At 38.8% G+C, this 27,931-nt stretch overlaps 3 protein-coding genes across 6 annotated transcripts in view; 1 reads left to right on the forward strand and 2 right to left on the reverse strand.

Moving 5' to 3' along the window:
• Positions 1-3,861, reverse strand: part of LOC107082266 (protein transport protein Sec24B-like) — a 33,286-nt gene extending 29,425 nt beyond the window's left edge. For 2 of the 4 annotated variants that reach the window (XM_015370880.1, XM_015370865.1), the window contains exons 1-2: positions 3,575-3,860; positions 916-1,518 (exon numbers count right to left, since the gene is read on the reverse strand). In XM_015370880.1, the coding sequence (XP_015226366.1) occupies positions 916-1,518; positions 3,575-3,668 (697 nt within the window). In that variant the 5' untranslated portion in view covers positions 3,669-3,860. Of the gene's footprint in view, positions 1-915; positions 1,519-3,574 lie in introns of all 4 variants that reach the window. The other 2 variants (XM_015370873.1, XM_015370887.1) reach the window with 2 other exon arrangements.
• A 431-nt stretch (positions 3,862-4,292) lies between these two features.
• tstd2 (thiosulfate sulfurtransferase (rhodanese)-like domain containing 2) lies at positions 4,293-14,587 on the reverse strand. Its single transcript, XM_015370677.1, has 9 exons — positions 14,242-14,587; positions 12,707-12,996; positions 12,502-12,610; positions 12,297-12,416; positions 12,042-12,147; positions 10,305-10,420; positions 9,890-10,048; positions 7,391-7,529; positions 4,293-5,642 (listed from the first exon to the last, which is right to left on the reverse strand). Exons 1-9 carry the CDS (start codon positions 14,371-14,373, stop codon positions 5,410-5,412), a joined length of 1,404 nt encoding a protein of 467 aa, XP_015226163.1. The 5' UTR covers positions 14,374-14,587; the 3' UTR covers positions 4,293-5,409.
• Positions 14,588-14,643: 56 nt separating this feature from the next.
• Positions 14,644-27,931, forward strand: part of ncbp1 (nuclear cap binding protein subunit 1) — a 20,982-nt gene continuing 7,694 nt past the window's right edge. The window contains exons 1-16 of the mRNA XM_015370665.1: positions 14,644-14,833; positions 18,650-18,738; positions 18,906-19,006; positions 19,088-19,244; positions 19,319-19,426; positions 19,588-19,709; positions 19,798-19,867; positions 20,375-20,590; positions 20,713-20,810; positions 20,903-20,966; positions 21,051-21,161; positions 22,925-22,989; positions 23,075-23,137; positions 23,217-23,291; positions 23,458-23,561; positions 23,644-23,766. Of these exons, the coding sequence (XP_015226151.1) occupies positions 14,800-14,833; positions 18,650-18,738; positions 18,906-19,006; positions 19,088-19,244; positions 19,319-19,426; positions 19,588-19,709; positions 19,798-19,867; positions 20,375-20,590; positions 20,713-20,810; positions 20,903-20,966; positions 21,051-21,161; positions 22,925-22,989; positions 23,075-23,137; positions 23,217-23,291; positions 23,458-23,561; positions 23,644-23,766 (1,600 nt within the window). The 5' untranslated portion in view covers positions 14,644-14,799. The remainder of the gene's footprint in view (positions 14,834-18,649; positions 18,739-18,905; positions 19,007-19,087; positions 19,245-19,318; positions 19,427-19,587; positions 19,710-19,797; positions 19,868-20,374; positions 20,591-20,712; positions 20,811-20,902; positions 20,967-21,050; positions 21,162-22,924; positions 22,990-23,074; positions 23,138-23,216; positions 23,292-23,457; positions 23,562-23,643; positions 23,767-27,931) is intronic.

Genomic DNA, 27,931 nt, shown 5'->3' on the forward strand with positions numbered 1-27,931 from the left:
TCAATTATTTTTTCGATTAATAGGATTGGATGAATAAGAATTGGATAGCCAAATGTTGCTTAAAGAACATTTTTTACTAAATTAAACCAGGTGAAAATAAAACTTTTCCACTTGAGGAGTTCTGGATAGAGCATGTTGACAGATGAAAAAGTTTTTTCTTAAATACAAAAGTACATTTCTTTTACAATTTTGATATAATTACTGCTCTAAGTGGGTCGCTCTGTCAGCTAAAGGCATGTTTCAAAGTCTCTATACTCCAGTTAACAATTAATCGATTACTAAATTAGTTGACGATTATTTCAACAATTGATTAATCCAATTGTTTGAGCCAGAGTTTACATATAATTAATTTTTCAAACATACTTTCTTTTTTTGCTCCTCTTCATACAAAATACGTTTTGAACATATTTAAAATATCTCTACTTATGTATAAATATGTGCATTCATTTACAGAGTTGCTGATTGTTTTTCGTATCTTCTTTATGTATTCTTTTGATATAAACACTTATTCAACAAGGCAGTCTAGTGACTTCTATTTACCATTTGGAACAAACTACCTCCAGCTCTTCAGTCCTCAAATACAATTCAAATTCATTGTTTTGTAAAATCAACTAAAAGTTAAACTAATATAAAAAAATACATATGTAAACTTAATACATTGGATATACTGACTTGTCTTTTTACACTGTTGTAACTTGTTTTTTCTAAGTAGAAGTGTCTTATAAGGCCCTTTGGTTTTCTTAACTTTTCCTGCAGTTTTTTTTTTAACTACATTATTGATTTTAATATTTTTTGTACATAATATTGTAGCAAACTTTCTGTTGATGTTCTTTTACTGCAATGACTTGATGTAAGTGAAAGCTCTAAACTCTTGTTTTTACATTTAAAACATTTGCATCCATCTCTCTCACATACCTGTGCTTCCTTTACCATTTACATTTGCTCCTGCTAGCTCAGCTCCGTCGCCGTACCCTGGCTGCACTGCTGTTGTTGAGGCTGGAGGCAGAGCGCTGAACTGATGCAACGGCGCTCCCATCTGGGTGGACATGACCCCTGGGGTGGAGATGCTCTTGGACGAAGTGATGGGGGTGCCATACTGGTATGAAACATTTGGGTAGAGGGGAGCATCTGGGCCAGCAGCTGGTGGTGAAACCAAACTGGGATTCTGCTGCGTTGGAGAAGCTGTGTACGAATGCTGACCATAGTAGGACCTCGGATCAGCATAGAGCGCTTGCTGCTGCTGGTGGTACGGCTGTTGGTTGTATTGGGCATTTGAAGGTGGATTGGTGGGGTAGGAATGAGAAGGCGGAGGAGCAGAGTATGGAGATGATGCTACTTGATGCGGAGGGAGTTGTGTTTGCTGCTGCTGATGGTTGTGTTGGTAAAAGTGAGTACTGCCTGTGATCAAAGCTTTGCTAGGAGCAGAGGTGGCGTGGCTTGGGATGATGGGGTAGCTCTGCATCGGAGGTGGGGCGCCATAGTAGCCTGTAGGGGGGTATGTGAGTGGCGGCAGTGGACCTGGAGAAGAGTCGCATTTTAGACAATAACATTTCACATATGTAATCTGATCTAAATAAAGAGAGAAGCCACGTTCAATTCTCTATTTTTACCTGTGCTTCAAAATAAAAGACAATTATGAAAAACTTGAATTTCAAATTTAGGTTAAGCCTGTTGTTTGATAATTGGTTCTGTAACTTCTCCCTGAAAACATCAGAAATCTCCTGCTTCTACACAAAAGTCAGAGAAGAACGTTTGGCTCCATTACATAAAGCACTGACAGATGATCAAGTTAGCAGCAGTAACCCTGACGAAAGGCCAACTCCCCCAAGGGATGTTGGGAGCATTACACAGGGGCTCAGGTGAGAGCGTCCTCATGTCCCTCAGCGTCTAATCATGATAGCTCAGCTGGACTACAGTAGGCAGGAAAGCACTTCAACCATCATCACAACGGCACAAAAATGAAATGAATAAAACAAAACAAATCACGTTGACTTAAGGTACAGAACGGGTGGGATCTTATACCTACATTGTCACAGCAAATCAACCAACATCTTTAAGGATCCCACACATTCATGCCATCAACTTAATCTACTGCACACAGAAAACAATTTCACCAATCCCCCCACCACACACACACCAGCACACACACTCGTTCAGCCATCGTAGTGAGGACCATGTGTTGACTCCCATTGATTTTCAGTCATTTTCAACCCTTTCTATGCCCTAAAACTAACCTTAAACCTAACCATTACCAATGCAAACCTCACCCTAACCCTAACCCAACTGACACTTCAGCCCTAAACCTAACCATTAGCAAAATAGCTTGTGAGGACCAGCAAAATGTCTTTACTTTGCAACAACTGGTCCTTCCGTAAAAGTTTAAAAAACAATCCACTGAACCTGGTTTCCAAGGTTTAAAGACGTTTCGCTTCCCCTCCAGGAAGCTTTCTCAATTCAAATGTCTGGATCCGCAGTGAACTGGTCCTCAATCTGATGGTGAAATTGGAAAAATGGTCCTCACTCTGAGGGCTAGACAGGTACACACACACACAAACACAGGCCCACATCCGATCCAAAAATATGCCATAATAACAGACATAATACTCAGAAATAAAAAAAAGAGATTTCACTAAACTGTGCAAACTTCATATTACAAAATGTACATATAAATAACTTTTTTTCTTAAATATATATATATATATATATATATATATATATATATATATATATATATATATATATATATAACACATTATAAAAGGATATAACAATTAAAATAACTAAATATAACAAATAAGTATACTTTCTCACCACCTGTCATCGTCCTATCATAGATATTCAAGCTATTTTATTAGTTTGTATTTGCAAAACTGCTAATCTTATTGTGTTTTATTATGTTTTTTAAATTTTTACATAAGCTGTCGTGTGTTTAAAATGAAAAATCATGTTATCTTACAGCCAGACCAACATGAACAGCACTCAATTTGGATTCAGTAGGAGAATTTTACATGTCAAGACGATTAACCATCTGCTCAGCTAACAATGGTTAAATAATCAAGTTTAACTGCCTTGAGTTTTTTTTTTATTTGCAAAGTTTTACCTTTGATGCCTGATTCTTAATTATTTGTCTGTTTCCCGAAAACGTTTATATAGCGTTTCCTTTCATTTAAAAGCTATGGTTGTGTTAAATAATAATGTTAAAGTTAGATCTACCTGTTAAATTAAATTCATATTTTTTTTCCAGGATTTTTGATATTAAGAGTGAAATGATGGTGCGCAGTCTGTCACTACACCTGCTAACAGTTGGCTAACTTCAAATCACTTATCTCCATTGGACTGCGTTAGCTTCGAGCTAGCAGCTGTTAGCACTCAGTATTAGCCGCTATCTGGAACATTTTTTTTACATTTTTTTTTTATTAAAATTGTTTTCACGTTTTGGCTCAACATATCAACACAAAAGCGGTGATACTAAAACGCATAAAGGAGGAAATTATATGTTATGCTATATGTGCTTCCACGGCATTAGCATGCTAATGCTAAGGCTGGATAACGGCATCCTCCCGGCCTGTGTTACCGTTCTGACAGGGGGGCGCAGCTCCACCGTTCGGCGTTGAGTTCTGGCTGTAGCCCGCTGTACTGTCCAGGTTCGTCAACCCCGGCGCAGACATTGCGCGGTTCTCCCGTTCTCACGCCAGCGAACACAAGGGTGAGCACACACACATGAGGGGCAGTGTCCCAAAGCCTCCCCCTCCCACCGAGGAGATAGAGGCCGCTGATGGTCGGTGAAGACCCGGGCAGCCAAGCCAGGGAGGTCCGCTCAATATGGGCTCTAAAACCTCCAGGATGCTGAACAGCTTAGCTGACACCTGCTAGTTTTCATGTCGCCCCCTCTGCTGGAGTTTCGACGCATGTGTTCATTTTTTCTGTGATGCTTGGGTTGACATTATTGCTCACAATTCAAATTTAAATCAAACAATTCAAAACTAACAAAAAAATTACTTCTTACATTTTTGAAAAAATAAATAAATAAATAAAATAAAATCCAGATCCCTAAAATAGACTTTAAAAAATATGAAATAACCAGGTAATCCCTATTTGCCTAACAAATACTTTCTACTTTTAATTCTTCATATTCAAATTATATTCCTGAAAAAATTTGTGTTCTAACTATAAGGGTCTACCAAACACATAAAGACTTAAATAATGGAAAGAGTCCTTAAAGAATATAAATCTGGATAATAAACAGAAGTTAAAGAAGAGGAACATGACAAAGATTGCAAAATACTGATTTATTTTTGCCTCATGGCAGTGAAGTTTATCAGACTGTCAGTCAATAGAAATGAGAATACAGCAATCTCAATTGTTTTAACTTCTCTTTATGTTTCAATCCCTTTTAAATAGTTTGAACAGTTTATAAAATGAGACACAAAACAATTGTTCAACACAAATGCTTCAGTTTTAGTGGATGTGATTCTCTGGCAAATGATAAATACAAAAATGATAAATGTTTAAATCAAATCATTAAACTAATGGACCTTTTCTCTTTTCTTTGGCTTGTGTTAGATATTACAACAGTATGTTTAGCTTGATAAAGTCTTTAATTGCTTTCATTGGCTTTTTTTATTTACAAAAGGTGTCATTTATGTTTATTAAAAAAACAAAACAAAAAATTTCCAATCATTTTCCTGCTTGCTTTTGTGTTCTCACCTGCTACAAAGAACGGCACCAACCGAAACTAACTGTAACTTACAAGAGGTTTAGGTCATGAGCCTAAAGTTGAGGTTTTAACTATGTCAGCCACCTTTTACCATTTGAAAAAACCCTCTAGTAAAAGGATTTTAGCAGTATTTAATGAGAGAGATCATCAAATTTCTCCATACTATTATCAATGTACAAAATGACATCCCTTACTTTTGTGTTTCTAAATCGATCCTCTATTTGGGTTAGAAAACTGCATTTTCAAGTCCCAGAGAGGCGTTGCTGGTTGTGGTTTGTTTTAGGAACACCTGCAGCTTCGCTAACTGACAAATTAAGCATTTGCAAGGCTTGCAAAGCACATAGAGTCTGTGAAAAGTTCTACACATTTTTGTCATAAATCACAGTCATATGTAAACAACCTTTATATTTTCAGAGTTCACTTATTTAGAAACAAAATAGCAATGCATTTGTATGTCTTTATATTTACACAAAAAGATGAGAATACAATCTGTAGGTCCAGGAGGCACTGCTGTTCAGCTTTCTGATAAGATGAATAAAAGACTTCAGTCATTAATAACTTTAAAATGGTCTTTTTTTTTTTGTCCCTTTTCTCATACTATTTCAAAAATTCCAATAAAATCTGCAAATAATTTTCCATAGCTTTCATTGCATCACTGGACTGATCAAGACTCATTAAAGTGAGTTTTTAATTCATTTGACATCCTGAGGGATTCTGGCCCTCGTGTCGGTGCACTCGCACTCCTCTTTGGGAGGCTGGGTGTCAGAGGCTCTCTTGTGCTGAGTGTTTCCTTTAGCTTGGCAGGAAGGGCAGCAGGCGGTGAATCCTTTCTTTCTACAGCTGGGACAGGATAACACCAGCTGGTAGCAGAACTGGGTGCTGCAAAGCTCATACTGATCCCATGGAAGGCCACAGTATCTGCAATCTGAGGAAAGACAACAGGGCTAAAAATAATGTACTAGAAAATATTGATTTGTAGCTTTTTGATTAAAGATACAGTGGAGGATTTTCTTTTTCCAGCTGGATCATTTAAATAAGTGGTCCTTCTAATTCTCAATCATTCTGGTATGTTTAGGTAAGGCCTTCCTACGTGCGTAAACAGTTAGCTAACTTTTTCTCTGCACTTTCAGGCGTATATCTGTGGTGAGCTACGGTTTCAGATAGTCATTGAAGTTTGCCTTTCTCACCACGGTTCTTTGAAAATGGCAGAGGGTCACAAGAGAAAAAGTGTCTACAATGTGTAGGAGAAGAAAAGAAATGCCTCAGAAGAGACAGATATATGCTTTGTGCAGAGAACTCTCCACGCAAAGCATCATGGGATTTGCTGTCACTGCAGCCCGCCGTCGCCATAGCTTGTCTCTACCCGACAGCGGCAACTAATAACAAAGATGGCGCAGGTACCGCGCAGTGGAGGAGGAGGTGAGTGACCAACAAAAAGCAAAAAGTAGTGATCTTCTGTCCGAATGGTCAGTTAACTGAGTTCTCTAGAAAGTCCACTATATACATTAGTAGCCATTCAAAATTTCCCCCACTTTCCTTGATGGGCCCTTTGCGGGTCTGTGGCTGGTGCCATATAATTCCTTTTTAAACGTCAATATTTGTACTAAAATATTCTATCTTTCATGATTTGTGGACATTAAGATCTAAAGAGAAGCACCATCTCCTGGTCAGACCCTGTAATTCAGTGAAAGGGTGGAGTTAGATTAAAAAACTATGCAAGAAGGGGTCAGTCCAGTGGCCTGAAGTTGGAGGGGATTTGGGAGCTGGAGGGAGTAGGCTGCCATTCGTCTGGCGTTCGACTGGGAAGGGCCATTTTGAATGGCTGCTACTGTAATCCCCGCTCTATATAGTGATTGAGGGATTCAGGGGTTAGAGCGAACGTTTGAACACATTAAGCTTTTATGAGCTATGAGAACAGCAACTTTTAAACAGAACATGCATGAGGAGAAATGGGCTCATCCATGCTCTTGCACGAATTTAATAGGCGTTCCCTCTCGGTACTAGCCTGACGTAGTCCTACTCAATTCTAGTCAGAATATGAGTCTGATACTGCTCCATAGAGCTGTGATTATGGGGCGTGTTTCGAACGAACCAGGAAAAAAAATGCCTCTGCACTCAATTGGATAGACCTACAACCAATAAGAGCAACGGAGTGCGTGACGTATGTTAAGCGATGCATAGTTGTTGTCAACAAAAATCAAAGCGTGCAGTTGCACGCCTAGACTAAGAAGATGAGACTTGATCGCGTTTCTCTGTTCCTCTTTTAAAATTAATTTGCTGTCGATATCTTCTAGAACAGACCTAATAGCAGAATCTACTCACCTCAACTCTCCGGCGGCAGCCATTGTTGTTGTCACCCAAGCGCGCTTTGGTCACATGGTTGATTACGTTACTGTTGGTCATCTGTCCATCATCGTATAAAGCCCGCCCTGACAATTTGATTGGATCGCCAGAGGGTGGGCGATCATACTCGCGCTACTATGGAGCAGAGCCAGACCGAACTTCCCGACCTCAAACCTTGTGGGCGGGACTAAGTTCGGACTGGCACCCAGGCTATCTCGGTACATGGTAGTGGGTCTTCAAAAACTTGCAAAAATCCTCCACTATACCTTTAATACAAGTATTTCTTTCAAGCCTAATGAATTAGGCTATGTAATTCATTTACATACTGACCTGAGATGACATCATCGTTTGAGGAGATAGTGTAGCGCTCATCAAACACAAAAAGTTTCCCTCGATAAAAGCCATCAGGAAAGCACTCCAAGTACTTGTGGATTCCACCTTTCAGCTGGTAAACTTCTTTACATACATCCTGCATAATAAAACAGTAGTTTCACTTGTTAGATATTACCAAAACAAACTGTTATCAAGGTTGATACTCTTAAAAACATGAATTCCAATCACACTGTGACTGAACAGCTCTTTATTTTAATAATAAGTTTTTAGGAAGTTGGAACACAACCATCAAATTTAAGGGTTTAAATTATTTTTTTTCCACTTTTCTGTTACTACAGGTCCATCCAGTGATGCCGATTATTTTGACCTCAGTCGTTAAGTGCTGCCAATTTTTGGGGGCTGATTCTTTGGGCAGATATTGCTTTCTCTTCCTCCACCAGATAAAAATGGTAAAATATGTTACACAATTTTAGATGATTTAAACAAAAGCAAATATCTATTTAATTGAAGGCAACATATTAATACTAGTTACTAAATGGAGGGACCAGCAATGCATGTGCTTCTCAATGCAATGGTTCTCAAACTCTTCCTGCCCTTTAGACTAGTATGATAAATCCATCATTTTTTTTACTACCTCTAATAATTGGTGATTTATTCAGTTCATTTCTACTCAGAAGGCATGAAAAGGTTACCACTTTTAAAAGTTTGGTTTGGATAGCTTTAGCATTAGCGGACCTGGCAACCAGCTGGCAAACAATACAGAAAGGGAGCAGGAAAGTGTGCAAATTCAACAATTAAATGTAAAAATACATAAAGCAAAAAGTGCTCTAGGTTCTTTAATCAAGTAGAAGTAAAGGGAAGATTATATTATCTCCATTAATACATGAAATCACTTTTAGAAAATGGCAGTTTAAAGAGACGAATTGATGGGAATGCTTTTGGACTGCAAGATGATATTCAATACCTCAAGAGGACCAATGCAAGAAGCTAGACTGGAATGCAAACCCAGGACTTTCTTGCTACAAGACCACAAACCACAGCACAGAACCACCTGTTGGAAATAAAACTTTATTTTCTTTCTTTTTTTTTTAACCTGACGATTTCTAAAGTATAACTCTAGAATAGATTGAAGATGTACTTTCTTTTTCCCATGACTATATGGATCCATATATGACTATATCCATCCATCTAAATTTTCTTCCGCCTTATCCGGGGTCAGGTCGTGGAGGCTCATTTTGATCGCTTGTATTTGCGATCTTGTCCTTTCAGTCATTACCCAGATCTCATCCCATAGGTGAGGGTGGGAGTGTAGGTCGATCTGTAAATCGAGAGCTGTGCCCCCCCCTCCCCGACTCAGCTCCCTCTTCACCATGACAGTCCTATACAGCGACCGCAACACTGCTGACGCTGCACTAATCCATCTATCGATCTCACCATCCGTCCACCTCTTCAGGGAGGACCGTGGCCTCGGATTTGGAGGCGCTGATCCTCATCCCGGCCGCTCCACATTCGGCTGCACACCGCCCCAGTGCACTTCAAAGGTCCATAGGCCGTTTCTCAATTCACAAGAATGCGAGTACGGACCCATATCCTCATCAAGTGTTTTCTTGTTTGGAACACAGGAAAATATGGACTCAGCGAGAACGGGAGCACGCAGCATAAAACTGGGTCAATTGGAACAGAACCGTACTGATGACATCGCCACATTCAAAGCTAGTCTGGAGCTGCATTTCACCTCCTCGTATTAATAGTCTCTAGATAATAATAAATAATGACCTTTTCATTTGTTGGGGGAATAATTATTAAAACAGTATGATAAACCCAAATTAAATGAACATTTTGCCAAATAAAACAAAAACTTGGTGCTTTCATTGCGTCTGCAGCAGCCATCATAGCCAGTGGTCCTTCACACACGGCTATGCAGAGAGAAGGCTGCTGCAGACGGGCTGCAGTTAGCCCTGGCTGCCGTTACCCTCGGACTCAACTTTGGAAGTTTTTTTAAATTCCGCATCAAATGGGTAAATGGGCCATATAACGACACTTAAAAGTTTAATGTTCATAAAACGTACATAAAGGTAACTTTTAACTTAATACTCTAAGCTCTGTGAGCGCTCCATTGGAAGCTGCTCCCGCAGTGCATGCTGGGATAGCAGTCAATCTCAAGAACGGGCAAGTCTGCTCTGATGCATGCTGGGTAAATAGGGAGGGGCGAGAACAACATCAGGGGACTTTGCCCGTTCTCCGTCTTGTGTTCTTGTGAATTGGAACAGTACTAGGGTCCATAAATGTAATGAACAGAACCGGTGACAAAAATAAAGAACATGTGACCAAGGCGGAGACCAACATGCACTGGGTACAGATCTGACTTAATGCCTGCAACTTTCTTTTTCTCATCATTATATGAGGAATAAAGAAACAAAAAACAAAAAAAAACAAAAAAAAAACTAAGGCCTAAAAAAACAAAAGAAGCCTGAGTAAAATGAAGATTTAGCTTACTTTGGAGCGGAGGTAGGCGGAGCCACGCTCACAGCGGATTCCTCCTGTGCAGTACATCAGGACCTTTTTGTCCCGGAATAGGTCCAAATTCTGATCCACGTAGTCCGGGAAATAACTGAACTTGCGGATGTTTGGGGCCAGACACTGAGTAAACTGGCCCTGATGGGAAAAAATTATAATATTAACCAAATCTGCTTTTACATAAGTTCAATAAATTTTTGTTTGTTTGACTGATCTAAGGTTGGCTTCTCTAAATTATATAAGAGGTTAGTTTATAAATTACATTAATAATTAGGAATAAAATCAAAACTTCTACATATCTGAACACCACTTGGGTCGTTTTCTAGAGTGCTTTCACTTCCTTCAGTAAATGTTTTGCTTAAAATGCTCCACAATGAATGAAATCCATACTTACAATTTTACTCTCGTAAAAGTTGCGGCAGTCTAAGAGGATGGTGTCTTTAGTCGAATCCCCTTCAGCCAAGAGGGCTTCCACCTCCTTATGAAACTCTTCAGGCTCCAGATGAACTCCTGGAAAACCAACATTCCTGCATTTTTCATGGACCTTTAGCAGTTCTCTCCCTCGTCTTCCATCCAGTAACCCCCCATTTTTAGAGGCAGGGCTTTCTGTTAAATGTGACATTTAACTTTGTACCAGTTCTGCACAATAAAACTGTAACAGTATGTATCATGATAGACACCTCATTAATATTAGGAGGGTAAAAACATCAATTAAAATGATTGTTTATCCAATTACATCAATGCAACGTTAAAAATATCAATCCACGTCATCATCTCTAGGATACGCTAGCTTTAGCCTTGCTGTGTCAGAATGTGAACAGCTGATCTGTAACGGCTCTTTAATTTAGAAGAATGTTGTTTTTAATTTGAATACCTGAGTTGTGATATAGATGGAAATGATTGTGAGATGAGTAAATTATATTGTACCGGAATCAAAAATTGCAAAAACTATTGGGAGATATGATATCATTAAAACACATTAGAATGAAACGGTATTATGATATAGCTGGTTATCTACTAATCAGTCTGGGAGGAAAGGTTTTGGCCTCTCAGCATCTCATGGCCAAGCTAAGCAAGGCTGGTGGTGGGGGAAATCTCTTTTAAAGGTTAAATGACACATTTAAACCGAGTTAGGGTTCAAATTTGGCCTTTTTTCTCTCGCTTCTTGCTTCAAATACTTCAAAATAAAAATACAAAAAAGTTATCGATATGGATTGATATGAAGAGCTATTATTTTATTACATTCTTGATCGCACAACCCTTCTTTGACCTGTGAATTATCTAAAGCAACACGACCTATGACTTCCAGGTTTAGCATCACTAAAGGCCACTGGCAACACTGCACTGTTGCATCAATACATGCTCTGCTGTGCATTGACCTACAAAAATGCTTTAATAAATCTCAAATTAAACTAATACTTGGGGAAAAAGTTACAAAGTGTTGCTTTGAGAATGAAAAATACAAATACACTTCTGGCATAAAGCAGTATTTTCTGCACAGTCTAGAGACAAGAGCTTCCAAATGATATATTCAGGCTTTTATCAGTTAGAGCTCCTCTGTATGTTTTCTCTCTTTGAACCTATTGGCATATTTGTAAAATAGAAAAAGGATAAAGGATGGGTGTGAAATAGTTTTTTTGCAAGAATACGATATTTTAAAAATCTTGACATGCTTTGTATAACAAACCAGAATGTTTCTTTTTTTACGCTTTGTTTTTCTTGTCCCGGCATCGGTCGGTACGTGCATACTTTCACTGATTTTACACGCGCCTTCAGCAGCCATGCCTTAAAGTCAGGTGAAGTGCATTCATTTCTGCTCCCTACATTTGCAATAAATTATCAATGTTTTGTTTGACCTGTTTTTTCTTTCTATTTTGATAAAAAGGAAGTAAAAGCAATATCGGCCGGTCAAGTATGTCAAAATAATCAGCCATCAAACAAAGTGTCTCTAATACATAAACTGTCATATTTTGTTGTAGAGAGCAGTTTGTGATGGCTCCATTAAAAATAAATAAACGATGACAACATTAAATCAGAATTGGATCAGAAGTCAGAAAATGTGAATCGTTGCATCACTAATAGCAACAGCTGATTTACTGAAATAAAATCATTAAAAAAAAATGATCAGAACCTGCAAGCTTGTAGGAAACAACATCTGGATCCACACCCATAGGGACAATCTCCTTATAGACTCCGACTTTCAAGTCTGTAAAACACTCCGCCCCTCCATCGCTGGTCTAAATAAAGAGGAAAAAATATTTAATACAGCAAGGCTTGTATTAGAAAATAAAGTCTTTAAATCCTATCTGAGCTTAAAGAAATGTCGGTAAGATCTCAACTGTGTAGCTTCAAAACTCTACATCATCATTTTCCAGCCTCCTCTGACCTTAAAGTCCTCCGGATCCATCTTGAAGACAGGGTGTGAGAGCATTGCTCGAATGTAAATATCAGTGGCCACATTGGTACCTCCAACTGTCCCATTGATGCCTTCTGCTGCCACCCTTATCTGAGGAAAAGGAACAGTAGGAATTAATTTTTTAATCAGCATTTGAACATTCTGAGGCAGTGCTACAGAGGTCTAGTTCCATCACCTTGCCTGTCAGGTGGAGCTGCTCACATAAAGCTTTCTGCCAAGCACAGACAGCATGGGGATCATCCACTTGACAGTAGTGATAATAGAGAAGAACTTTCCCAGGGCCGCTACAAATAAACAAGAGGTAAACATTCAGAACAAATCTAACAGGACAAAACCCAGATAGTATTACAGTTAGAATCAGGAAAATATCTAATGTTTACATCCTCAGTTGCTCCTCAGTGACTTGGCTGATATCTGGTATCCATTCAGAAATGTCGGCTACTTCTGCCTGGAGTCTGTTTGCCAGATGTGTTTCTGCCTCTTCCTCCAGCTGTTTTATCAGATGCTCATATGCAACCTGTGTTAGCTGCTGTACCTCATCATTATGACTTTTAGCCACGTGCTTGTGAATGGCAGAGTGTTCACTGAAGGTCTGGTCACAGCAGCACCAAGAGGCACTTCCTTTATCAGCAGAGCCATCCTTCACGGACGCGACGAAGGCGGCAAAGGACTGTGGGAGAAAAAAAACAAAACAACCCAAAATGGGGCAAAGCAGATGTTTTCAAATGAAATCCTTAAATAGGTCCGATGTATTGAAAAGGCTAATCAATGAAACTACTGTGAAGGCCAGATTTTAACTATGAAATAAGTGTTTTGTTTTTTTTCTTTTGTAAACATTTGTTTACATTAAATGTAAAAGGTTCATTAATGTAATTACAAAAAAAACCTTTTATATTTTCTGAAGATCTTAATTAATGAATATATAAAATGTATGAGAGAAATCAAATTTGCTGTCTTGACCCATGTTCTTCCCTCCCTCATGGAAACGAGAAGATTAGAGCAACAATTATTACATACAAACAGAAACATTCCCACAACCCCAAATCCCCCACAACAGAAAAAGTTCCAACAATAATGGTTTTATCTGTTTTTCAAAAGATTAGCCCAACTTGTTTTAGTATTCTACTTTGTTCAGAAAATACAAACTCAAATGTATACCGGTAGCTCAAAGTGAAATAGTCAGGTATACAAATAAAAAAAAGTTATTTCAGGACACTCCAGAAGACCAACTGCAACTATAGTTCACCCCCAGCACCCTCCTTATCTATGTTTTCTATATATTCCATAAAAGGACCCCAAATATTTTGAAATAGCAATAATTTCCCTTTTATAATGAAGGTAATCTTTTCCATTGGTAGGGTTGTGGATATTTCCTTAATCCAATTAATGAATTATGGTTTACTGGTGCTCTATGACTCTTTTTGCAAGTAATAGACATAAATCTATGACAGTAAGAATTTTTCTGCACATATGATGTCTCTTTTGGTATATTCTTACTGTAGGATAAAAAAATTAGAATCAAAAATTTGTTTTAACCCTAATATAGTCTCTATATAATCCCTAATATGGTCTCCCTGGTTTAATCTCTAAGCTCCAAAATTGTACTACTTTCTTGCACTTCCAGATACACTGTATAAAACACAGTACTATAACAGATTTATTTTTAAAATTATGATATTATTTTGTGTATAATTAAAAATGAAACTTGCTTCTTCATTGCAATGGGTTGTCTATGCTTATAGAACAATAATAATTTTAAAATAACATCTTAATAATTGCAGACATCCTATATAGTTGACTCGTATAATTGTTTCAAATTAAAATACCGTAATACTTATAAATATTTGTCCCTTGAAAATGTATCTTCATCACAATGATCACTGTAACAACCAGATAGCACAGTCAATACTCCCACCTTCCTCCTACAGAGATTGTAGCATCTTCTCAGCGAAGCAGATAGTTGTTTCTCTTGTTTTAATCCGTTACGAGTTGAACTTTCTACCTCCCAGTTCATGAACTCGGAGCAGGGTGTTTCAACTGTCGCCATGATAGTTTTCTTTCTATAAAAGCTTTTAAATAATAATCGTTCGGGCAGATGTAGCTTCCATGCAAGGACACATCACTTCCGGCGCCTTGTTAATGTAACATTTTTTGATTGTGGTTACGTTTAGATAAATCTAGATTAATATTAAATGTGGCACCATGTCGGAGGACACATTTGTAAAGCGACGCGGCAGCCGGGTTACGGACACCGTCGGAGGAGAAAAGCAGACGGACTTTCCGGCTGAACCCGGAATGCCCCGGAAATGCTTCGCTTGAATTTGCCTGCTGTTATTTCCCTGCTGTGTGTAAAAGCCTCGATGCACTGAACTGCACAGGGCTAAAGGGCTGCTTGTTAACAGACTTTCTGTTTGTTTTTTTTATTGTTGTTTTCAATCGAGGGTCTTTTTGTGCATAGCAGGCGCTTGCAATAATGTCCAGGAGGCGACATAGCGATGAGAATGACGGTAAGTATGGACGTTCACTAAAGCCGTTATGCTAATAACGATAGCGCGTTTTTGCTACATTCACGCATGCTCATTTGCAGCTTATTTTATTCCAGTCGCCTACTTATTTACTTTACTAGACAATTTAATAAAATGTGAAACTGTTAATTTGTCCACTTCTCTGAGACATTTACTATTGAAGCGTTAGCTTCTACTAAGAGCCGCGGCGGATTATCCGCTCGTTACCGTTAGCTGTATGATGGCTACCCGCTGGAATATGAAATGAATACGGGGGCGGTAACTCGCTGTTTTTGTGTGAGTTCTGTGCATTTATAATGCTCAAAGGTCTTGGGCTGAAGTTTCATTGTTGAATTTCATTAGCAGTTTTGTTAGTGACAACAACAAGACTGAATGCTTGTGTCATATCTATCCAGCCATCACAATTTTATTAAAACAAAACGACTGCTGGTCTGTTGTTTTGACGTTCAAAGAAATGCAAATCGCGATAAAACCTCGTTAGTTGTTTCCCTAATTCGCAAAACTGTTAAAATCTATTATTCTGCGGGGTCTTTTCATTCATTCATTTAAAGCTAAAACAATTTACACCGTCCAGTCTACCAGTAACTGTACTGTTTTCGTACACCAGTGCAATAGAAAGACCCCAAAGTATTAAATCAAAGCACATCTCCCCCAAAAAGAGCAGCTTGTAAAAAAAAAAAAAAAAAAAAAGTGCAAATACAGCAGTAAAAAAGGCTTAATGAACTTTACCATCCAAACAGTTTTTGCTCAAATTGCACACCAGATCACGTAAATTAAATAACATCCTGAAAACCCTGCAAAAGAGCATTAGTGGAAAGTAAAGGAAACAAATATAAAAACACACACCCCCACAGTGCCAGTGGGTGGCAAGTGTCAAAAGGTTTACTATTTTTAGCCCAAAAAAAAGCATGTTAAGTTTTTCTGGCTTTAACAGGGAAAAATGGGGACTTACAACTTTTCAGGCAGTGCTGAAAACCCGTTCCGACAGCGAGCTTGTGGCTCAGATGCACAGGAACTTTCTGCCCTCTTGTGTGGAAAACACCTGGCAGCACATTTCCACCACATAACTGGATCTTGGTCAACTTGGATAACAAATTTCAAACAGTAGGCTGTTATTCCAGCTCTGACACTGTCTAATCTCTAAGCTTATGATGGGACCTGTTACTACATTGTTCCTTCTGGAGACTTCCCAGAGTCACCTCTTTTCGTGGGGATTTCAGTTGCGCCACTGACTTCCATTCTGATTATCACTGGACTAACTGCAAAATATTTTTTAGGCAGTAATTTAATTATATTTTATGTTTAATCAATATCTCCTAAAGAAGCACTAGGGCTGAACAATTTTGCAAAAAATCTAAATTGTGATTATTTTTAACCAGTATTGCGATGCAATTTTTGTTTATCCTTTGCACTAACTACAAGCTTGTAGATGTTTCACCCCAGGCTTTCAGTATTCTTAAATTGCGATTATATTGCAAACGCAATTAATTGCCAAGCCCTAATAAGCACACTGTATGTTTTGATAATGGTAAAGAGTCAAGACTGTAAAGAATTGATACCATTGCTTTTTAAAGATACTGCAGATATACCTTATTTCTGCCCAACCCTACTAACCATATCCCCTAGATTGGGAAAGTTTTTGCTTCTACTGAAACAAATGTCCTGTAAAGCAGTTTTTTTTATTGGATTATTAATATACTATTAAAGCAAACTTACCAGATAACTTAAATAGCAAAATACGTATTAGTTGCAGCCCTACTAAAAAAATACAGCTAAAATAAATTCCTTACATTTGGTGTTACTGCATCTATTTATGGTGATTAAATTAGTTCAGTGCATGCATTTATTTACAGTCAACATAATGTCAAAGTAAAGACATAAAGGGTTTCTGTTAATGTTTTTCGATTAAAAGTCAAACAATCATATAAATTCAGATGTTAAAGATTAAGAATTTATTCTTTTTAAACACGTGAACATTTTGGTCAGATCGTTTTTTTTTAGCTGTTACCTGTAGTTAATGGCGGTTGCAGGGACAGTAGAATTTTTTTTTTTATCAGTCTTTGGTTATGTGTATCAATCTTTGGGAATAAAAATGAGAATAGATTCAGAATTAGATTTTTTTTTTTTTTTTTTTTTTTTTTAAACAAACCCTAGTTCTTTGTATAGTACAAACGTTTTTGTGTGTGTGCAAATCAAAATAGGTTAGGAAAAATAGGCTCAGTGTAAAATTATTTTTGTTTCTTGAAAAATCATTATGTATAGAAATTTTTTTTCTTTTCTTTACATAAGAGGCGTTCACATTACAGTGAAAAAGATGGGGTTTAGAGTCTATCCTCAAATGATAGATATTTACCCACTTACCGGTAGTCCAGTTTTAAGTGCACCAGATCAGCTAAATTTTTGTACGCAGACTTACAAAACTCAATAAATCCATTCACATGTAAAGGTTAGAACCATCACAATAAACAATAGATACATTTTTTGCATGATACATTTAAAAAAGCTCAATTATTTCAGACTTGTTTTCCTTGCCATCTTCCTCTCGTTCAAAATGTTTGCGCTCACCCCCTCCCATTATTTCCTTGGTGCAGCCAGCCTGGGGTCATGACTGACGAGCAGCAAGCCAGAAAAATTCTGGATGAGATTTGGGAGGGGAAAAAAAGACACGGAAATGCTTTCAAAGTTGAACGTGACGGCTACAGTTTAGGAACACTTTGGTTTTAAACCCAATGACAACACATCATTTATCGCAGCAACTTCTGCAATAATTTTTCTTCCAGCAAAATTTGTTATTGTGACAGGCCTAGTTCAGCTTTTGATCTTATGTTTTAGTTAGGATTTATTTATATTCTGTACCTTGTTCGACAAGTTAGAAAAAAAGTTTGTTTTGGTTTCTTTTGCTTTACTGAGTGAAAAAAAAATATATATTTTTTTCTTTACTTTCATGCTCGGTCATAGATAACATGTTGTAATTTATTTGAGCTTAAATTAGTTATCTGTTACTTAGAAAAATATTTTTTTTGATACATGCCAAATAAAAGCGTGTATGAAATTTGATTGATCTAAATGTGAATCTTCTATCGGATGTATACAGATAATTAACTTGCAATTAATTGTCAGTTAATGCTTTATGATTAAATTAAAATTGTATTTCATCTGATTAATTGACATCTGCTTAGAATTTCTTTTTGTTGTAGTGTTTCCGTCGTCCACTGGTGGGCGTTTATTCCTAAGTAAAACCTTACTGGTATTTGCAAGAGAAGTAATGCTAAGGTGGCGGTATGGCAGAGCAGAAACATGAATCGATCCACACTCCAGTCTGGGATTATTTATTCTGATTAATGACTAAAAGGATGCGGGCTGCTCTTTGTTCAATAAACACTTGATAAACTTTTTTAGGTATCACCTAAATAGTCGCCATTTAGTAGTGCTGCATGGCGGAGCAGAATCAAATTCTCTGCTGTTTGTAAGGATTATACAAAGGTGGAGGTCGATGAGGAATTCTTTTATGTACTCATTCATATAGTCTCTTTTATCATGTAAAAATAAAACATTTGATACAGCTGGTACAATAATAAAATCTTCAACCCCTCATGTTCTAGAAATATTCTGATAGAAAAGAAAAGTTGGTTATTAACAAACTATCTGCTTATCAGTTATTTGTTTTTTGATCAATAAGGTCAGTCGATTTCAGATTAATTGATTATTCGATAATGAGCTCCTTAGTTTTAGTACATCACAGAATTTAATCGCTTTTCCTTTTCATTTTTCCTTATGTTTTCCTCTCTGACCTACCAGGGGGCCAAGCTCATAAAAGGAGAAGAACATCTGAGCCCATTGAGATTGAAGATCGCCTGGAATCTCTAATATGTCGTGTAGGAGAAAAGGTATGAAAGCTGAACAATGGATTCAACCTCTTTCTGTTGAATCTATGAAAATATGATCTACATAATGTCTTCATTTATCATTCAGTTTTTCCTTTTCTGCTGTATTATTAAAATAGAAAAAATGTGGGGGGTTTTTTTCACTGATCTTTTGTGTTATTGATCTCCAGAGTACTTCTTCTCTTGAGAGCAACCTCGAGGGTCTGGCAGGCGTCCTGGAGGCTGATCTTCCAAATTATAAAAACAAAATCCTGCGCATTCTGTGTTCTGTGTAAGTTTCTAACAACTTATTGAGTGGTTGATAAAGCTGTTTTCAGAGCGTTGCTTTCACTGATGGGTCATTCATCATCAGCGCTCGCCTGCTGCCGGAGAAGCTCACCGTGTACACTACTTTGGTCGGCCTCCTCAACGCCAGAAACTACAACTTTGGTGGCGAGTTTGTGGAGGCGATGATCAGGCAGCTGAAGGAGACCTTGAAAAACAACTTGTACAATGAAGCAGTTTACTTGGTACTTTTCTGATTGAAGAGTCTCTTTTGTTTTGGGTCTTTTCTTGGGATAATTAATTTCCCTTCCTTCCTCAGGTGCGCTTTCTGTCTGATTTGGTCAACTGTCATGTCATCGCTGCTCCATCCATGGTGGTACTGTTTGAAAATTTTGTCAGTGTTACCCAGGAGGAAGACGTCCCACAGGTATCAGTGTTCAAATATGTTAAGATTTTTCCTCTAGTTTAATTTATTTCAGAAATCTGCCATGGAAAAGTATTCAGTTTTGTATTTTTTTTCATTTTTCCTAAATTATTTTATTCTAAAGGGATGATGTAGTTGCATCTTGTACCTCTTTTCTATCCCAGGTTCGGTCGGACTGGTTTGTCTATGTCGTCTTGTCCTGCCTTCCTTGGGTCGGTAAGGAGCTTTATGAGAAGAAGGACGTAGAGATGGACCGGCTCCTCGGACAGATTGAAGGCTACCTCAAGTGTGTTACTTGCCTTTAGGTTTTTCATGCTGTTTCTGATTTGGTTTCTTAGCTTAAGTAAGTCAACATTGCTTTTTCATATTTCTAGGAGGAGGGTGAAGACTCATGTCCCCATGCTGCAGGTGTGGACAGCAGAGAAGCCCCATCCACAGGAGGAGGTGAGAGTGCCTCACTCTGGTTATATTATTCCTTTGTTTTGTCATCAATCTAACTTGGTATTTTCCACACATAATCCTTCTGAAATAGTTTTTTTATATTAATGTTAAACCAATTTTTAGAGGTAATAAAATAATAAATCAAAAAATTCAGAGTATAATAGAGACGAGAGTGGTGGTAGCAAGGTAGGCTAATGTTAGCTCACTTCCACAAATGATGATGAATACCAAAATCCTGCTTTTTGATGCACACGATTGCAAGGCAATTTTATTTGTATAGCACAATTAAGTACATCGACAATTCAAAGTGCTTTACATGAACTGGATAGTAAAATAGAAGAAGAAGAAAAGCATGATGATGAAAACAAATAAAACAATTTGGCTATCAGCACACAATAACAGAGTCTCTTTGTGAAGAAAATGATTGCCAACGTAAATATGAAGGAGGTAGTTTGTGTGTGTTGATGTGTATTAAAATAAAACTCACACTCTGTTATAATCCCCTTTTAGTACCTGGACTGTCTGTGGGCCCAGATTCAGAAGCTGAAGAAAGACCGCTGGCAGGAGCGCCACATTCTTCGTCCATACATCGCTTTCGACAGCGTGCTCTGTGAGGCCCTGCAGCACAATCTGCCCCCCTTCACTCCGCCAGGACACATGCCTGACGCCCAGTACCCCATTCCCCGGGTCATCTTCCGCATGTTTGACTACACCGATGCCCCAGAGGTTCCTAAATATCTTCTGACATGATAGATCAGAGTCACACTTGGAGAGCTTAGTCTCAGACTCTTGGATACGAATACATAGGTTCCCATTTTTGTCCAACAATATCTGTTTTTCTCTATTAGGGTCCCGTCATGCCTGGCAGTCATTCTGTGGAGAGATTTGTGATCGAAGAGAATCTGCACTGTATTATGAAAACTCACTGGAGAGAAAGGAAAACCTGGTGGGTGATGAGCTTTGTTAGACGTTCATCACTCTATTCACAATCTGCCACTAAATCCTTGCTTTATTTTTGTTTGTTTTTTCACCTTCCAGTGCTGCCCAGTTACTCAGTTACCCTGGAAAGAATAAGATCCCACTTAACTATCACATCGTGGAGGTATTTCATCCCCCGGTTTCTCGTCAGTATATTAGTTAAACCTGTCCAGTTAAACAGAAGATTTTTATTTTTTGTTTGTTTCAGGTGATCTTTGGAGAACTTTTCCAGCTGCCAATGCCGCCCCAGATCGATGTTATGTACACCACACTTCTCATTGAACTCTGCAAACTGCAGCCGGGGTCGCTCCCTCAAGTTGTATCCTTCATCACTCTCGCTGCAAGAAATATTTTCTTCTCCTGCAGAAAGATTGTATTGACATGTGGTAATAATGGACACGTTGCTTAGCGTCAATACTCTTTGTTGTGGGTTTTAGATCTGCTTCTGTCACTTTGAAATTCATGGCAGCATCATTAATAAACACTCTTTTCACCTGGCCTTTGAGTTCACGGGGATAATCTAGGAAGATTTGCAGTTGTGCTATACCGGTTCCATGTTTAAACATTAGCCACTAATTTTGGTTGAGAATTGATAAGATTTTCACTATTCTGATTCCCTTATCGATTCTGTGAAACGCTTCGACTCTATCGATTTCATTTAATGAAAAAGCATTACTGTATAATTTCGGGAAATGAACTCATCTCCCCCGATTTAAATAAACGAGCGCCACCTTTCACTCCCTGAACTGCGGAGCAACTTCTTGGCAGGTTTCGTCACATCCTTTGCAATAGCTAGAATCATGTAAGAATTCCAGCTACCAGTAGTTCTAATTAAACATGCTAGCAATGAAGGGCTGGATTAACTAGAAAGGCACACTCCTTTTATAACCCCAAAAAGAGGTAGGAAATTGGTTTGATTTATTAGGAATCACATTAAGCACAGCCAGTGATGTAAAACTAGCTACTTACCACCACAGTTGCCTTCCATACTGGTCGTAACTCTAGCTTCTGTACGGAAGCATCAGAAACACGACATTCGTTAAAATGTATGCCATGTTGTCTTCGCAGGTGTTTCTGCATGTTGGATGGATTTTCCACTTTGCAATGATTGCAAAGTGCCTTGTTGCCATCTTTCTCTTCCTTAAAATGAAGCCAAACGTTTGATCTCTACCTGATGGGGCGCCATTCTGAAAAGGAACCGGTTTTCGATTCCCATCCCTACCAGTAATATGTTCAAACTTCACATCTCGTTTTTTTTTTTTTTTTTTATCTTCTCGGTAGCTATTTTTCCCTCTATTTTATAAGGTTTTATGGTCACCTGCCACATTATGGTTAAAAATTCTCAAACAATGTACAATATCGGTCTCTAAAATTCTAACAGTATTTAAATAATTTTAATATTATTATTATTATATTTTTACCCTTATATAAGAATACTTTAGACATTCTGAGAGCTTCCTTTTGCATTTAGGGGAAGGAAACTACGTGGTAGTGCCAGGCATTTAACTGCATTTGTAAAATAACCCCAATTTATAATATAATCGTAAACATAATACTTTTGTAAACTGTCTTCCTGCTCAAACAAATGGAAAATAGACTTATTATAAGAAAAATTGACCTACTTAAATTTCTTTCTTTTTTTTTTTTTTTCTGTTTGCCTCGCTGGACTCTGAACAAGAAAGCTTTAAGGTCCTAATAAAAATTAAACCCTGTTGTGAAAAAAATGTTGAGCTTGTATTTAGGGCTGCAACTAACAATAATTTTGCAAATCCATCAACCTGTCTCTTTTCGATTAATCGATTAATAAACGTATAGCAAAAGGTTCATTTTTTAATCTTAAATGCAAAAGGTTTACATATTTCTTTTACAGTTTTTGTGTAATTACTGCTAAATGTGGGTCGCTCTGTCAGCTGAAGGAATGTTTTAGAGTCTATACTCCAGGTAATTGATAACTAAATCATTTTCCGATTATTTCAATAATCGATTAATAAGATTGTTTCAGTGCTACTTGTATTTATTACAAAGGAAAATCAAAATAAAATCTCTGTGTTTGTTGAAAATACCTTAACGTGTTGCTGATAGCTGGCCCAGGCCACAGAGATGCTTTACATGAGACTGGATACAATGAACACCACCTGCATAGACAGGTGACGATACTGAAACATCTCACTGAAATGTTTGTTCTTTGTTCCCATGTCAACCATAACCTCATTGCTCCGTTTCCTTTGGTAGATTCATCAACTGGTTTGCCCATCATCTGAGCAATTTCCAGTTTCGATGGAGCTGGGATGACTGGTGAGCAATGTGTTGTCATTTAATCTTTCGAAAAATGTTTGGACTTTAGATTAAAATGTTGTTTGTTTTGTCTCTAAAGGGCGGATTGTTTGACTATGGATCTAGACAAACCGAAGCCCAAGTTTGTCAAAGAGGTTCTGGAGAAATCTATGAGGTATTAAGATATTATTTGTCTCCAGTTAGAGCAAGTCAAAGGAAAAAATGCTTTCTAGATTCCTGGTTCTTTTGTAGGTCTATCAGCAATTATTCCCTTAGCTCTAGTAGCCTTGTTTACTCTATCCTCTTCTTGCTGATGATGTGTTCTGTTGCTTTACTTACAGGCTTTCATACCATCAGAGGATCGTGGACATCGTCCCTCCAACTTTCTCGGCGCTCATCCCTGCTGATCCCATCTTTTCTTTCAAATATGATGACGAGAGTGGCTGTAAGGTTCTTCTCCTCTGTTTTATCTTTAATTCTTCTCTATCTGTCCTAATGAAAGCATCTGTCACTCTGTTTCCTCACAGCTTCTTTACCAGGTTACCCAGTTTCTGTTCTGGTTTCCAACGCTATAAAGAACCGAGCTTCCAACGAAGAAATCCTTACCATTCTCAAAGAAGTCCCCAACCCCAACCAGGAGGAGGATGATGGTTGGTTTTTGTTCTTACTTGATATTGCTTTGCTTGTTCTTGTTTGAACAATTTGAGTGTGATTTCTCTGAAGACTGGTTCTTTAGTGGAAAGCTATGAAAATATTTAAATTTTAGTAGTTCTGAACAAAATCTGCCTGTATGGGAAAGCCCTGACACATACAAAGTACATGACTGCAACTACAAGGGGGATTCATAAAGCTGACCTCATTGGTACAGTCTGGTTTCCTGATAAACCAGACTAAATGTGAGATTAAATGTGTAATTTAGTCTGGCCCCGATGAATGAGACATCGGAAGATTTGATGAGAACAACCCGTTGTTTTTCAAACCATGTCTATGTCTATTGGCCAACGCTATGACCAATGAGCGCAACTGACTTTGACGTAGTAAGTGCCACAGAAAGCTGGTGGGGAAGTGTAAACGAACAGCCTGTTGGTGAAGCGGCGAATATGTCCTTCTTAAAAATGAATGAGCGTAGAGACTCTTCCTGCTCACGTTTCAACGAAAACCCCAAGTCTTATCCTTCCAAAACTGATTCCAAAGCTGAGTCAAATGAGAAATGTTCAATAGTTGCTGCCATCTTCCTTGTTGTGCTTTCTCCAGTGTCTTGCAGCTTTTTCTTCCCACCCTCAAAACCCCGCCCGCTTTGCATCCAAAAATTCAAAACACATCTCTGAGTTGTGGTTGACCCGCCAGTTCTAGGACCTGGGACATCGGTCGAGGCTAGACCACTCACAGGCGAAAATTATTTTTGGCGGGTGGGGCTAGTTTACTAGGCTAGCAGTCTGACTCATTTTGTTGCTATTTGAGTTTCACAAAGCTGGGTCACTCAGTCTGTCTTGCTTACTCTGGTAAATGACCCAGTACAGTTATCCTGGTCAGAGCCAGGTTTAGAGGCTACTTACTTCAGTGTCTTCTTTGTTGAATCCAGCCCCAGGGGGCGCTGTCAGTGACAGACAGGGTGTTAAGGCTGGTTTATACTTCGAAACCAGGTCGTCTGCGTAGCTGTTGCGGTGAATGCAGAGGTGTCCCTGCCCCCTTACGCAGACACTCTGCTGCACCTCTCCCAAATTGTAGATGACCACAGACAGGAGGCCTCTGATTGGCCAAATCTATATCCGCTCTACACTATGCGTATTTCCTGTTTGGTACCTTACCGCCTTGTTTTGTTTATATGACTGGCATTGCAGAAAATGATTTGTGAGGATGCACCAGCTAGAAGAGCTAGGTGCGCGAGAACGCTGGGACCCTTTTTCCACCTGGATCTCCGCTCTTTTTCACTCTTATGTCCCTCTGTTGTCGCACAAGCTTGCCCCCATTTCCTCAACGCCTCGGCCGTACCTAGACCTACAGCTACCGTATTTTCACGACCATAAGGCGCACCGTACTAAAAGGCGCACTCTCTGTTATGTGTGCCATTTCTGTATTTAACACACACATAAGGCGCACCGGACTATAGGGCGCGTTTTTTATATACNGTCCTAATAAAAATGAAACCCTGTTGTGAAAAAAACGTTGAGCTTGTATTTAGGGCTGAAACTAACAATAATTTTGCAAATCCATCAACCTGTCTATTTTCGATTAATCGATTAATAAACGTATAGCAAAAGGTTCATTTTTTAATCTTAAATGCAAAAGGTTTACATATTTCTTTTACAGTTTTTGTGTAATTACTGCTAAATGTGGGTCGCTCTGTCAGCTGAAGGAATGTTTTAGAGTCTATACTCCAGGTAATTGATAACTAAATCATTTTCCGATTATTTCAATAATCGATTAATAAGATTGTTTCAGTGCTACTTGTATTTATTACAAAGGAAAATCAAAATAAAATCTCTGTGTTTGTTGAAAATACCTTAACGTGTTGCTGATAGCTGGCCCAGGCCACAGAGATGCTTTACATGAGACTGGATACAATGAACACCACCTGCATAGACAGGTGACGATACTGAAACATCTCACTGAAATGTTTGTTCTTTGTTCCCATGTCAACCATAACCTCATTGCTCCGTTTCCTTTGGTAGATTCATCAACTGGTTTGCCCATCATCTGAGCAATTTCCAGTTTCGATGGAGCTGGGATGACTGGTGAGCAATGTGTTGTCATTTAATCTTTCGAAAAATGTTTGGACTTTAGATTAAAATGTTGTTTGTTTTGTCTCTAAAGGGCGGATTGTTTGACTATGGATCTAGACAAACCGAAGCCCAAGTTTGTCAAAGAGGTTCTGGAGAAATCTATGAGGTATTAAGATATTATTTGTCTCCAGTTAGAGCAAGTCAAAGGAAAAAATGCTTTCTAGATTCCTGGTTCTTTTGTAGGTCTATCAGCAATTATTCCCTTAGCTCTAGTAGCCTTGTTTACTCTATCCTCTTCTTGCTGATGATGTGTTCTGTTGCTTTACTTACAGGCTTTCATACCATCAGAGGATCGTGGACATCGTCCCTCCAACTTTCTCGGCGCTCATCCCTGCTGATCCCATCTTTTCTTTCAAATATGATGACGAGAGTGGCTGTAAGGTTCTTCTCCTCTGTTTTATCTTTAATTCTTCTCTATCTGTCCTAATGAAAGCATCTGTCACTCTGTTTCCTCACAGCTTCTTTACCAGGTTACCCAGTTTCTGTTCTGGTTTCCAACGCTATAAAGAACCGAGCTTCCAACGAAGAAATCCTTACCATTCTCAAAGAAGTCCCCAACCCCAACCAGGAGGAGGATGATGGTTGGTTTTTGTTCTTACTTGATATTGCTTTGCTTGTTCTTGTTTGAACAATTTGAGTGTGATTTCTCTGAAGACTGGTTCTTTAGTGGAAAGCTATGAAAATATTTAAATTTTAGTAGTTCTGAACAAAATCTGCCTGTATGGGAAAGCCCTGACACATACAAAGTACATGACTGCAACTACAAGGTGGATTCATAAAGCTGGCCTCATTGGTACAGTTGCCTTTTAAACCAGACTAAATGTGAGATAAAATTTGTAATTTAGTCTGGCCCCAATGAATGAGACAACCTGTTGTTTTTCAAACCATGTCTGTGCCTATTGGCCAACGCTCTGACCAATGAGCGCAACTGACTGTGACGTAGTAAGCAGGACAGAAAGCTGGTGGGGCAGTGTAAACGAACAGCCTGTCGGTAAAACGGCGAATACATCTTTCCTAAAAATGAGCTTAGAGCTTCTTCCTGCTCACGTTTAAAAAAAAAACCCAAGTCTAATCCTTCCAAAACTGATTCCAAAGCTGAGTCAAACGAGAACTCTTCAATAGTTATTGCCATCTTCCTTGTTGTGCTTTCTCCAGCGTCATGCAGCTTTTTCTTCCCACCCTAAAAACCCCACCCGCTTTGCATCCAAAAATTCAAAACACATCTCTGCGTTGTGATTGGCCCGCCAGTTCTAGGGCCTGGAGCATTGATCGAGCTTAGACCACTCGCAGGCAAAATGATTTTGGCCGCTGGCGGGTGGGGCTAGTTCACTAGGCTAGCAGTCTGACTCGTTTTGTTGCTATTTGAGTTCCACAAAGCTGGGTCACTCAGAGTCTGTCTTGCTTACTATTGCAACTGACCCAGTACAGTTATCCTGGTCAGAGCGAGGTTTAGAGGCTACTTACTTCAGTGTCTTCTTTGTTGAATCCAGCCCCAGGGGGCACTGTTAGTGACAGACGGGGTGTTAAGGCTGGTTTCTACTTCGAAACCAGGTCGTCTGTGTAGGTGTCACGGTAAATGCAGAGGCGTCCTCGCCCCCTTCCGCAGACACTCTGCTGCACCTCTCCCAAATTGTAGATGACCACAGACAGTGCCACAGACAGGAGGCCTCTGATTGGCCAAATCTACATCCGCTTACACTATGCGTATTTCCTGTTTGGTACCTTACCGCCTTGTTTTGTTTATATGACCGCCATTGCAGAAAATGATTTGTGAGGATGGACCAGCTAGAAGAGCAAGGTGCGCAAGAACACTGGGACCCTTTTTCCACCTGGATCTCCGCTCTTTTTCACTCTTATGTCCCTCTGTTGTCGCACAAACTTGCCCTCATTTCCTCAACGCCTCGGCCGTACCAAGACCTACAGCTAGAAAAGAGTTAATTTACTGACCACATTAATTAGACCTCAGCTCTCTCACAGAGTAGCTCCAATCATGCCCTGTTCTGCATAGACCTGCACATTTTTGCATTAAAGT

Source organism: Cyprinodon variegatus, unplaced genomic scaffold, assembly GCF_000732505.1.
Source record: "Cyprinodon variegatus isolate N-32 unplaced genomic scaffold, C_variegatus-1.0 Scaffold2, whole genome shotgun sequence".
NCBI classification, from domain to species: Eukaryota; Metazoa; Chordata; class Actinopteri; order Cyprinodontiformes; family Cyprinodontidae; genus Cyprinodon; species Cyprinodon variegatus.